This window comes from Protobothrops mucrosquamatus, unplaced genomic scaffold (genome assembly GCF_001527695.2).
Source record: "Protobothrops mucrosquamatus isolate PMUCROS unplaced genomic scaffold, P.Mucros_1.0 scaffold1133, whole genome shotgun sequence".
Lineage (NCBI taxonomy): Eukaryota > Metazoa > Chordata > Lepidosauria > Squamata > Viperidae > Protobothrops > Protobothrops mucrosquamatus.
Genome location: NW_015387351.1, coordinates 73,160 through 86,951, shown reverse-complemented (window position 1 = coordinate 86,951; position 13,792 = coordinate 73,160). Strand labels below are relative to the sequence as shown.

Here is a 13,792-nt window from a genome sequence, read left to right as displayed (position 1 = left end):
GCAGCGTTTTCCTCATTGGCTGAGCGCTACCTGAACATGCAAACGAGGATCCCAGGAGATATAATAAGGCGATGGGGCACCGAAGGAGCTCAGGTAGCACAATGGCTTTCTCTCTTTCTCATCCTTGGAACGGTTCCGGACGGTTCTTCTCCGGTTCCTCTAATGCCTCCGTGCGTGGCAACTCCAGCGGTTCCGACGTTCTGCTAACCCGGCTCCGTGCGGCGCTCCCGGCAGCCCGAGTCAGCGTTGCGGCGGCTTCTTCTTTGCTGGGCCCGGGCCGGCAGCAGGAGGCGCTGCAGGGGTTGAACGAGCGCCTGGGCGGCTATCTGCAGCGGGTGCGGGGGCTGGAGGCGGCCAATCGAGCCCTGGAGGAGGAGATCGCCGCCATCCGGTTGAGCAGGGCCGGGACAGTTGGCCGTAAAGACTGGGAAGCCTGCGAGCAGCCCCTGGCCGCGCTGCGCAAGCAGGTGAGGGGAGTGCCGGTAGTACCGGTAGTAAATAGGACGGGGGGAAAGAGTTCCCCGAAGAGAAGAGTTAAAAACTCAGAGATAATTAATAATAATAATAATAATAATAATAATAATAATAATAATAATAATAATAATAATAATAATAATAATAATAAAAAATAATAGTAAAGTTGGAAGGGACCTTGGAGGTCATCTAGTCCAACCCCCTGCTCAGGCAGGAAACCCTATACCATTTCGGACAAATGGCTGTCCAGTCTCTTCTTAAAAACTTCCAGTGTTGGAGCATTCACTGCTTCTGGAGGCAGGTTGTTCCACTGGTTAATTGTTCTAACTGTCAGGAAGTTTCTCCTCAGTTCTAGGTTGCTTCTCTCCTTGCTTAGTTTCCACCCGTTGCTTCTTGTCCTGCCTTCAGGTGCTTTGGAGAATAGGATGCAAAGAAACAAATGCGGCTCCAGGGAGAACTCTGGGGACACGCCAGAGTTTGAGCAAAGGATGATCTTCAACCTGGTGCTCTAAAAGGGCCTTGGTGTTTAGTTCCCTTGATTCCAGCCTCGCTTGAAGTTGTGGGGATCGAAATAGAGGCTGAGGGGTCAAAACAGAATTATTGGCAATGATTCGGTGGGTTTGGGTCACGAAGCAATGGCCCAAATGCAGTGGGAGGGAGAGGAGGCAATCAGGCTAACTTTTACTGTGTTATTTTTTTATTTTGGCTATTCTTCTGAAGCAAAGATGGATATTAGAGCAGAATATGCATATCCCATTTTATTCCTGTAATAATTTTATAATCTATATTTTTATATAATAACACAATAGAGTTGAAATAGATGGCAGGTATATTAGCTATGCATACTGCCTTGTGTTGGCAAAAAATCAAATAATTTTTATTCTAGTTGTATGGGCAAAGTTCCCCCACCCCTGTAGTATATAATAGATGTAAAAGCAATTCTAAAGTGCAGGATGAGGAGGAAAAGAAAATTGTTGGATGGATCTTTCATAGCATTAGTATACGTGGCCATTTAAATCTCCTCCCAATATGACCATTTAAACTCTACCTCAAACATTACTTTACCGTCTTAAGGAACAAACAAAATCCTGTCACATTATTCTTCACAGACTTTTTTCATTCAGTTCAGATAGTGGTGTATCTCAATTAGTTTACCAGGCCAAATAAAACTATACTGACCTACTAGTCATTATATACTTGTTGGACTTCACAGATTTCTTTATTATCTATCATAGTTATATTCCATAGCAATCATAAAATAGACTTTTGATGGTTCATAACACACAACACACAATACTTAATAATAAAAATGAAAAGTACAGAAGTGTATAATTACCAGATAAGTGATCATATTTTAAAGAAACAGTTAACTGATATTATCTGTCAAATCCAGATGAGTCAGTTGAACAAGCTGGGCATAAAGGAAGATACATGAATACATATGAGTGGAATTAGTAAAATGTGGATGAAAAAGGGGCCAAGGTTGAGTTAGTGAGCTAGGAGATGCATTACAAGATTTTGAATTAATCAGGAAGATAAGAGTAAGAGTAGCAGGAAGAAGGCAAAGAGTAATCTTAATCTCAAGTATTTCAGAGCATACTATCTTAAAAATGACATTGAATAGCTTGTTCTACCTGGTATTGTCCAGATGGGGCCATCCTATCACCCAGGCCACGCTGATTGGAGGACAAAGCTTGGAGAAAACAGTTATAGAATCTTCAGAATCCTTTAGATACTGTTATAATCTCAAAACAATTCTGAGAAATAGATGAAGCTGCAAAACCTCACTGTTAGAGAGGCAATTAGTAAAAAAGTAATAATAAACATATCCCAAATGTTATGTAGAAAAGGTAAACCACACAGGAAACAAACATTTTGCAGAAGATGGGCAAAAAGATATCTTGGGAAATGGGTTGCAGAGCCACAATTGAAAGATTTAAATTCGATGCATTTTTTAAAAAAAAATAGGAATATAAAAAAAATGGGAACATCTCTAGAGATGACTTAATCGGTTTAATAATACAAGCAGTAACTATGTGGGGTATGAAAAAGATGCATCTGCATGCTGAGCTTCTTTAATAGATATTTGCCTATCTCAGTGATTTGTTTCCAGCAATGGGAATCTTTTGGTGCATTTGTTGTGGCTGTATCAAACTGTTGGGCGATCTATTACTATACTCGCAGGAACTACTCCAGAGATTGGGCTGCAAGTCTTTGTTTTAACTCTCATTCATAGGAACAGCTGGATGTTTCTTTTGGCAGGTGCCTAAACAAAGGCACAGAATAGGAAGGTCATAGGCAGGTGGGCAGGGAGATTAAGCAGAGTTTTATTATTTCAGGACCTACTGCAACTTGGGGCAAGGTGATGATATTTGATCCTTGCTTGTCTTGTGGTTGACAGATTGGATTGCTTTGGAAAATGTGGGGAATAGGAGTGGTATAGGTATAAAACTGCCCCTAGGTGTGACTATGTCCTGTTGCAATCACTAGAAAAGCACCCATGCAAGATATCACACCCTGTTTTCAACCGGATTTTGCTATATACTAATATTTACTTGAATAAGCCCCAAACAAAGAAGGGAATTAAATAAGGGTGATTTTCCATTTTTGCTCAAGACCAACTTTTTTTTAAAATTGACTTTCTTTTCTTCCTTGTGCAGTCAGTTTGCCAAAAAAAAAAAGGATCTTGGATTCAGACTCATATTATATCTGGTCTGTAATTACTTACGTGATTGATTATGTGGCATCAAGTTGTTTTCAGCTCCTGGTAACCACACAGATTTTCTCCATGAGGCTCCATCCCTAAACTGTTCTTTCAAATCTTCCAATGGTGCTCCTATCACCATTGTCATGGAGTCCATCCATCTTGCTGCCTGCCATGCTCTTCTCTTACCTTCCACTTTTCCCAGCATTAAGCGCTTTTCCAGAGAGCTGAGTCTTCACATATAATGTGGTCGAATACTTGTGTAAAAAAAGACTGCAATGTTATCCTCTAAAATACCCATCTCCCCTTCCTTAAAATGCAATCATTTTAGTTTAATTTAAGGGAACCAAATCTGGGCTGCAAAAGTCTGGGTGACCACTATCAATCAGCAAAGAGATACAAAAAACCTCTAAGACTTGGTTATTATTTACTGCTTATCTAGACCTTTACAATTTGGATGTGGTAGTCTTAGTTTAATTGCTAGCCTGTAAAAGTCAATGATTTTATCATTGCAGATTTGTTTCTGGAACATCATACATCTATTAGATTGTTTTTCACTCTTTGGAAGAATGCAAATTTCTGCTCAAGTTGGTTTTTAGATCATTGTTATAACACCAAGAAAATGCTGAAACACGCAGCAATCAGTTTGGATCAATTGCACATTTTCATTCGTACATTTTTCCAAAAATATAAACAATGACCAATGTTTCATGAGCCACTTATTGCTAGACTGCAACAGCCAATCTGTCCTAAAAGTCCCTAATAGTCAGGCCAGCTCTATTTTATTATTATTTTTCTTTCTTTTACCTTTTAGATTTTCGGCTCAAACTACTCTAATTTTAAATATAGACTAGCTATGTAATATAAGAATCATAAGAATGCTGACATAGTTGCTTTTGGTGTGTTTGGAATACAAATCAGCAATGTATTAAACATTTATTTATTCACATTTCTACCTCTCTCATCTCATCTAAGTGACTCTGGGCAGTTTACAATAAAAGAAATATTGCTGCATAAATCTGTTGAAATGTAAATACCTTGATCAAGAATGTGTGGGGGAAAAAAAGAAGTAATTACATATGTGAAAAATTTATCATGTGCCCTAGAAATCTAAGCTGAGGAAGGAACGTTCATATTACATTTCTTTCGGGCTGAATCTAGTAAAATAATAATCAGCTCAATTTATGCTCTGAATGATGACAAAGAAAAAAAAACTAAGAAATATTTTTTTAATTACTTATTTAAAATGCAGAGGGAGATACCTTGATTTTTGAAAGTGTGAATGATCCCCCCCCCATATATGGATAAAATAACTTTATCCAAAAGAAACATTGGCAAAGTTTTCTCTCTTGGATGTGGAGATATAAATATCCGATATAGAGCAAGTACACCCACTATTCAGTTCGTAAGGAACTAATTAAACCATGAATGAATGAATGAATGAATGAATGAATGAATGAATGAATGAATGAATGAAATAAGTTAAGTAATAAGCCATTGAACAGTCCCCAAGTTCCCAACAGAGGCTGCTGATTGACCAACATTGAAGCCCTGTCCTTTGCCTTGGAGCTTGACTGAGGCTCAGGCCTCGTGATCTGCTGCCTGCCCATCTATTCCTATATTTTAATTTCAAGAGATATATTTAATTAGAGTAAATTTTCAGTAAGAATTCAATTTATTGTAGTTTACATTCTCACTTGATTTAACTACAGCTCCCAGTATTAATTCTTAGCTCAAAGCTTAGCTGTGATTCACAATCTTTTCAAGTGATATTTCAAATTATTCATAATTCACTAATGATCTATTGTATTAGGGAATTGTAATGTTCATGATATTTTTAGATCCCTTGTGTGCTAATATGTATTTTACTTATTCTTTTTACTAGTCATTTATTTCTGTTTGCTTATACTTTCTCTTGAAAATGTCGATATAAATAAATACTTGAAACTTTTCTCTCACAACTACACATTCATACAGATTGTTCATTTTTGTAACAAGGATGATGTTTAAAGCTTGGGAACCTGGAACAGCATGCTTGATTTAATATGCTGTGAAACTTGATCCAGTTGAGATACTATCAGCCTGTAGGCTAAAGTTGATTAATGTGAGAGAACAAGTACACTAATTTGAATGCTTGAATTATTGATAGACTTACCAGCTAGGTTACTTATCAACCAGATGGCATTTCATAAGTGACTCACTCTGGTCAATATAACAGTTAATCCTCCCTAGATTTTAATAACCCAGGACCTGCAGATCAAAACAAAGATATTAGTTTGCTTTGCAAATATTTCAGATTATTTGGACAACAACCCAGTGTTTGATTCCAAGATCTGGCTGGTTTCAGCAGGAGTTAAGAAAATGAGATTGACCTGGAAGATGGCATAATACGTCAAGGCAAAGTCACTATAGTTAGTTAATCAGCCTTACATCTTGGACTACCTAGCTCCATATTGTTGACACTTGATTGGCAAGAGTTTCCTAAGTTTTTTCCATTCTTATCTGAGGATCCATGGAATGAATGAATGTTACACGCTCCTTTGGAAATAATAAAAAAAAAAAGCTTGAGAAATTACAAGGCAATTTTCTGTGCAGCTGTAGTCCAATACAATAGGATTTGTTTGCTACATACATATTTCATGGAGGCAGTGATATACTTTATTGTCTAGGGAACTCTTTAGAAGACTTTCTGAAACAAGGGAAGTCAAGCAATATACAAGCTTCCCATTGTCACTCCCACAAGAATCATTAAGTTCAGGAGTTTAAATTAAGGACCTAATAAATACACCACTTGACTACTTGTGCAGCTTCTGATGGAAGAAGAGTGCTTGATTATATGAACTTTAAATTAGATCCTGGCTCTTAAAAAATATGACGTATATATGCCATTATTGAAGCTATACCTTGCTATTATATTAGAATTCCACATATCATACTTTTAAGTAAAACGTTTCTGTAGTCTCACAATTCATACAAACCAGGCTCAACCCAACCTTTTAAAGGAAGGAACAGGTGTCACCAGCTGTTTATTTGGACAAATCCAAAACATGAGAAGATGGTAAGGTTGGCAAGAGTGCACTTTATCACGAGCTAAAACTCAATGAATGCAATGGGACTGTTTTTGCCTAGGTTGTGCCTATGTCATCTTTTAAGAGTTCTCTTTCTATGACAGGTTGAAGAGCTGAATATGGAGAATATCAGGCTGCTTCTGCAAATTGATAATGCCAGGCTGGCAACAGATGATTTTAAGCACAAGTAAGCAATAAAGTTCTAGTATCTTTGTTTACACTATCAGTGTAAACATGGCTGCCTATATATTAATCATGGCCTCCTTTTGTAATGTCTTACTCTTAATTATATTTGATTTTCCCATGCCAAAATCCTGATCTATGCAGTTCAGGAACAAACATGTATTTTGGCTTTGAATTAGAATCAGCTCTGGATTAATGTTTAAATCAAGGTTAGGCTGCCTCTTAGAGGCCAAGGGCTACATTTAATAATTTTGGGGGAAATCATTTGTATTTTAAATTGCAGGAAACTCTGCATTGACTAAAAAGGATTTGGTTGCAGGATAAAGACTTTTGAAGAGCTGATTCAGTTCTTCAGAAGTCTGAATTATAGGGAGCTAGCCTTGTCCCCAAAATAAATAGTTTATTCAGCATCTTGAGAACTTGTAGTTCCATTAGCTAAAATGTATAATAACTGCCAACTTGGCAGAAAAAAATGAGATACTGTATACATTGTAAATATACAATAGTTGTCTACAGCCTCTTTTTCAGATCTATACTAATAATTTATGTTAAAAAAAGACATGCATCTACATTGATATGCTCTTTAGCCTGAATGAACTAAGTCCTGTATTTTGTTTGTATTTCTGGCCTCCTTTTCTAGGCTAGACATAGAACAGGCTGCATGTGACAGTGTCCAGAAAGACACGCAAGGATTGCGCAAAATCATAGATGACACCAACTTCCTACGTTTGAAGCTGGAAGGGGACCTGGACTCCCTGAGAGAGGAACTGGCTTACTTGCGTAAAAGCCACGAGGAAGTAAGGCCCATCTGTGCACTTCCATAGTTTCAAAGAACACCTGTCTATCTCCAGTCCATGTGTCCATCAGCACACATGACCTCTTAAAAATGTCAGAGACAATGTTCCTCTTAAAAATGTTAGAGATAGTTTCACTGTCCAAACAGAATTCAAGAACAGAAGAAAGGCGTGCAAGTGTGAACGTAAAAGAACCTGCATTTGTTTCAATAAATGTATTGTGTAATAGGCTTGGTTCCAGTAGAGAATAAGAATTAGGGTGTGATGTTGGGAGACTGCTTATTCACTTCTCTCCATTGCAGGAAGTGGATGCTCTCGCTGCTCTGGTGGCCAACTCTGATGTAACAGTTCAAGTAGACAACCCACAGAAGCATGACCTGAGTGAGACTATTACTGAGATACGCAACCAGTATGAGCAAATGGCTGAGCAGAATCGTGCTGATACTGAGAACTGGTACAGAACCAAGGTGAGGACTGGCCGAAAGTGGATAAAAGAAACAAAGCCTGGACTTTTTAAACACCCGCCCATCTCCCTGGCTCTTACAGGTTGACTCCATGTCCCAAGAAGCCAGCATGAACACCCAAGCCCTCGAGCAGGCCAGGAGTGAATTGTCAGACCTTCGTCGGCAGTTGCAAGGTCTGGAGATTGAACGTCAGACTCTCCAGAAAATGGTAAGGAATGCTCTCTTCCCTTTCAGTCTCTGCAACAGTTCTTGATCCTATTTGGCAAAGCGGTCTTCTTTCCAGAATGATAAATAACTTAATGAGTGTTAGAAACACTCTACAAGTTGTCGAGTCTTGTTTAACAGAATAACAGAGTTGGAAGGGATCTTGGAGGTCTTGTAGACCAACCCCCTGCTCAGATAGGAAACCCTATGTAATTTTAGATAAATGAAATTAGGATGCAATTGTGGACCCCTGTAACCGAGATAAATCTTGAGAAAATCAATGGTAATTATCTTTATTTTCATTCTGTGCAAGGAGCATCATCTGGAGGATGAGTTCACCCTGATTCCTTGTGCTCTTAACTCATTGCACACCTGTGTCACTTTTGACCATCGTCTGTTTTGTACCAAATTATTTCTGGCTCAGCTGTGGCATATTTGAATCTGCATTAAAAAAAAAAAATCTAAAGAATTTATACAATGAAAACCTGTGGAACACAGGTATTCTGTTTCCATATTTGCAGGGAATCATGTCTCACCATACCTGGGACGTGGCTTCAGTTGCCCTAACTGATCTTTCAAGGGGTATGCAGCTTTACCCCTCTGAGGCAAAATTTGGGGTAGAGGGGCGAGCTCCATACAACCAGATGTATGCCTCCAAGTTTAGACGTGGCTTTGTTCATGTGCATATTTTTTTTTAGATCCTAAGGCAATGATGGCAAACCTATGGCACGCATGCCAGAGGCAGCACTCAGAGCCCTCTCTGTGGGCACGCACGCTGTTGCCCCAGCAGAGTTCACAAGAGTAGCGAGCACGTGGCGTTTGGAAGCGACAGGGCAGGAAGTGAGCAAGCAAGCGGGGTTGGCCCCCTGGGGATGCCACGCTCACCCAGTCTTCCATGACCACTGCAGCCATGCCCACATAGTGGGCCACGCCCCCCACCCCCCTGAGGGCACCACAGTGCTGATGCAGCCCTGACACTTTGCGATAAATAAGTGGGTTTTGGGTTGCAGTTTGGGCACTCAGTCTCTAAAAGGTTCGCCATCACTGTCCTAAGGCCTTGAGTTTTTCAGCTCTAGATTAACACAAGGTACTCTATGATACAGGTGGATGCTCTGGAGAACACACTGAAAAACACAGAAGATCACTATCTCAGTGACCTGGCCAATCTGAACCAAGTTATTGCTAGTCTGCAAGAGGACCTGGCAGCCTGTCGGGCTGATCTGGAGGCACAGTCCCGAGACTATGAAACACTTCTGGACCTCAAGACAAAGCTGGAGAATGAGATTGAACACTATCGTATTTTGATTGAGGGTGTAATAGACAGGTGATAATGGGATGGATCTCTCTTTCCCCTACTCATCTTCCTTGGGTCCAAACTCGTTTTGGAGGAATTAAATGTCCTGATTATTCTATTAGGTCCACAGAATGTTACAGCCATGGGTTGATCCAGGGCTATTTTATAATATTAGCCATTAAATGGAGTAACTTCATAATATAGCAACAGTTAGTTACAAAGTGAGACTTTGGAACATTTCTTTAAAATTTAAAACATTAATATAAATTTTGTCCTGCATCATGATATAAGACATTTTGCTTACTCAAAGTGAAAACAGAAAAAATGGTTATCCAAATGCTGGCTATGTGTACATTTACAGATTAACAATAGGACAAAAAGTATTGTCAGGGTAGGCATTCCAAAAATCAGAAAATTCTAATCAGTGAAAGAGACATCACAATCTCTTTATCTGTCCTAATGCAGCAAATTAAGGTGATAAAGGTAATTAATTTAAACTTCTCTGTTCTCCCACTCAGGTATAAGTCAATTTTTCTATGACTCAAAGATATGAATCAATTTTTCCATGACTCAAGCCATGATTTTTTCCCATGTCTTAAGATTGCAGCCAGTATATTGGTTGAATAAGTGCTCTCCAACTTAACTATTCTCTAAATGAGATCAGATATGAAGGGGAGAAAACCATTGATTCAGCAACTGATCGGTAGAATACATGTTCAGATACAGAGAAAGATCATGTGTATTTTAGAATGGCACAGATAAAAATAATCTTAACAGTCTTTTCCAACCTATAGAGTGAAGCTGCTCTCTAGTGAATTTTATCCTATTAGTTGTTTTAAAGACTGATGGAGCTCTGGTAGGATTTAATTGTGGCTACCTTGTAAAGTAAGGAATGAATAGTTTTATCAATTATTCTAAATCCCTTAAACAGCACCCAGAACAAATTCTGTCTCCACAAAGGTAGCAGGTGTTTATAGAAGCTGATCTCAGGGTATTGTGACTCGGGGATAAACAAATATATAGCAGGAAGCACACCGGGTAAGCAAATTGTCTAGTGACAAAGCACACAACATTTGCCATGTTTTGTATTTGCAGAGGGGATGTGTTGAGCTCAGGAAAAGCAGGTAAGTAACAGTGGAGACATTAGCACACATAGCTATCTGCTTCGGGCATCTGCTATTTGTCATTTTCATGGTTCGTACTCCTGAGCTTTAGTGCTGCTCTCCACCCAATCATCATTTGAAAAAAGGCAGAGGTTAAAAATTGTTGGGCTGAATCAGTTCAAGTCCATAGGGACTATAAGCATTTTGTTCTTGCCAGACAACAGCAGTACTACTTTTAGGAAGTCAATGATTGCCAAAATCAATGAAGCCAATGCATTTGATAGTAGCTTCCTTCCGAGAAGAGGTACATGCAGCCTCCATATAAATATAGAAAGATTAACAAAACAACTCTTGATCGTTTTTTAAAAATGAATTTCAAAATCAAGACAGCACACACAGAATTTCCTATTGGTTATTCATTCAGTTAACAAATCTAGCTCTAAAGGATCTACATCTGGTTTAGATAACAGCCTGCGCTTTACAGATGTTCTTTCTAATCTGTATTCTTATCTGCTCCTTATGGCCTTTCCAATCACCTTGCCCACATGCCTCAAGAAATCCTAATTAATGGGAAAGGATATGGACATACAGTATACAAGTTTTAGGAATACCTAAGATTACAAATGAAAAAGGAAGATCAGTGTAAAAGCAATTATCCCTTTCCCTCACATGCTGTCCTTCCATGCAAAAAGTATTAATATTCCTAGGTCTGCTAAACCGGGGGTCCCCAATCCCTAGTCCACGGCCCTGTACTGTTCCACAGCTGTTGGGAACTGGGCCACACAAGCAGTATCTGAGCTTGCGAAACCATCACCTCTCCTCATCCCGCTATTATCGCTGCCGGTCCATGGAGTAGAAAAGGTTGGGAACCACTGTGCTAAATTCTTGGAAGGTGACTTGCTGCTGCTGCTGCTGCTGCTGCTACAACTGCTAACTTGTAAACTTAACTATATCTAATTTAGTTCAAACATGGTCTGTCTCTAATCAATATTTTTTCCATTTTTTGCAGAGATCAGGAGCCACAGAATTAAAAAGGTGGTGATCATTACACACAAAATTGTGAATGGGCAAGATACGTTCCAGAGATCTGAAGAAATAACTCAATAAGATTTCCTAATATTTTACTCTTCCCTCAACAATCTCTTCTCTTGACTAAAATAACAATGAGCAAATCAACATCCTATTGCGGTATTTGCCAACTGGGTCATGTTGAGGGTTTTTTTTAAAAAAAAATATTACTTATAATAGAAATTGAAGGTTACTTAAAGGGTGACCACATTGCTACTGATCCTGTGCTGTTATCTCTCTCCCACTCTTCACAATCTTCTGAAAATGTGGGCATAATTTCTATATATTTGAAAGGGACAGAAGAGGCAAATCCATATATATTCTCCAAAGAAACAAATTCAAGAGCTTCAATATATGTTTTTCAGAATTGTACTGATGATTTTCTATTATGCTGGAAATACAAGAAAAATCTGGATTAAAAATAAAAGGCATCTTACTTGCAATAATAGCATTTCACTACTTTAGGCGTATGGAACCTTGGTTCAAAGTCACCAAATATTTTCTCCTTTGCAAGTTGAGATTTTTATCTATTGAGGGCATACATTAAGTTATATATATTCATGGTTACAGTGAGGGAAAAATTTGATCCCCTGCTGATTTTGTACGTTTGCCCACTGACAAAGAAATGATCAGTCTATAATTTTAACACNAAAAGGTGGCGGAACTCAAACCTGGCCACGCCCTCATCAAACCCTAGGACCGCCCCTTTAGAGAACAGGAATGCAAGTAAAATTTGGGAGGGGCTATTTCCGGTGTGGGAGGGGCTATTTCCGGTGCGGCCGGCCCGGAAAAAGGTGCCGGAACGCGGTTCCGCCGCGTTCCGGCTGAAAAAAAGCCCTGAGTATTTGACCCCTTCGCAAAACATGACTTAGTACTTGGTGGTAAAACCCTTGTTGGCAATCACAGAGGTCAGATGTTTCTTGTAGTTGGCCACCAGGTTTGCAATCATCTCAGGAGGAATTTTGTCCCATTCCTCTTTGCAGATCCTCTCCAAGTCATTAAGATTTTGAGGCTGACATTTGGCAGCTCGAACTTTCAGCTCCCTCCAGATTTTCTATGGGATTAAGGTCTGGAGACTGGCTAGGCCACTCCAGGACCTTAATGTGCTTGAGCCACTTCTTTGTTGCCGTGGCCCATCCACGACCCATTTTCAATGCCCTGGCTGAGGGAAGGAGGTTCTCACCCAAGATTTGACGGTATATGGCCCCGTCCATCGTCCATTTGATGCGGTGAAGTTGACCTATCCCCTTAGCGCAGTGGTTCTCAACCTGTGGGTCGGGACCCCATTTGGGGTCGATCGACCATTTCATGGGGGTCGCCAAGCAAGGCTGTCTGCCATTTTTTTTGTCCGCCATTTTTTCCCCCTTTTCCGGCGGGTGCCTTACCTCCCTTGGGCTGGGCCAGCTGGTGGTCGGCCTGCTCTGTCTCTGCCGCTTGCCAACTACGCCTCGGCCGGCGCAGGGGGCGGAACCACGCATGTGCGGCGCTCCCGGGCAGGGAAAGTCCTCGACGTACGACCGGTTGGGTAGTCCTCGACTTACGACCGGTTTAGTCCTCGACTTATGACCGGTTTAGTCCTCGACTTATGACCGGTTTAGTCCTCGACTTACGACCGGTTGGGGTCGCATTAAAAAGGTTGAGAACCACTGCCTTAGCGGAAAAACACCCCCAAAGCATGTTTCTACCTCCATTTTTGATGGTGGGGATGGTGTTCTTGGGGTCATAGGCAACATTCCTCCTCCTCCAAACGTGGCAAGTTGAGTTGATGCCAAAGAGCTCAATTTTGGTCTGACCACAACACTTTCACCCAGTTCTCCTCTGAATCATTCAGATGTTCATTGGCAAACTTCAGACGGGCCTGTACATGTGCTTTCTTGAGCAGGGGGGCCTTGCGGATGCTGCAGGATTTCAGTCCTTCACGGCATAGTGTATTACCAATTGTTTTCTTGGTGACTATGGTCCCAGCCCCTTGAGTTCATTCACAAGATCCTCCCGTGTAGTTCAGGGCTGATTCCTCACCGTTCTCATGATCATTGAAGCTCCATGAGGTGAGATCTTGCATGGAGCCCCAGACCGAAGGAGATTGACAGTTGTGTTTCTTCCATTTGTGAATAATCGCACCAATTGTTGTCACCTTCTCACCAAGCTGCTTGGCAATAGTCTTGTAGCCCTTTCCAGCCTTGTGTAGGTCTACAATCTTGTCACTGACATCCTTGGATAGCTCTTTGGTCTTGGCTACGGTGGAGAGTTTGGAATCTGATTGATTGCTTCTGTAGACAGGTGTCTTTTATACAGGTAACAAGCTGAGATTAGGAGCACTCCCTTTAAGAGAGTGCTCCTAATCTCAACTCGTTACCTGTATAAAAGACACCTGAGAGCCAGAAATCTTGCTGATTGATAGGAGATCAAATACTTATTTCACTCATTAAAATGCAA

At 40.3% G+C, this 13,792-nt stretch overlaps 1 protein-coding gene across 1 annotated transcript; it reads left to right on the top strand.

Moving 5' to 3' along the window:
- The first annotated feature begins 101 nt into the window (after positions 1 to 101).
- LOC107291485 (keratin, type I cytoskeletal 18) lies at positions 102 to 11,780 on the top strand. The gene is made up of 8 exons (XM_015820485.1): positions 102 to 467; positions 6,351 to 6,433; positions 7,070 to 7,226; positions 7,526 to 7,690; positions 7,770 to 7,895; positions 8,995 to 9,215; positions 10,281 to 10,309; positions 11,298 to 11,780. Exons 1-8 carry the CDS (start codon positions 102 to 104, stop codon positions 11,393 to 11,395), a joined length of 1,245 nt encoding a protein of 414 aa, XP_015675971.1. The 3' UTR covers positions 11,396 to 11,780.
- The last annotated feature ends 2,012 nt before the right edge of the window (positions 11,781 to 13,792 follow it).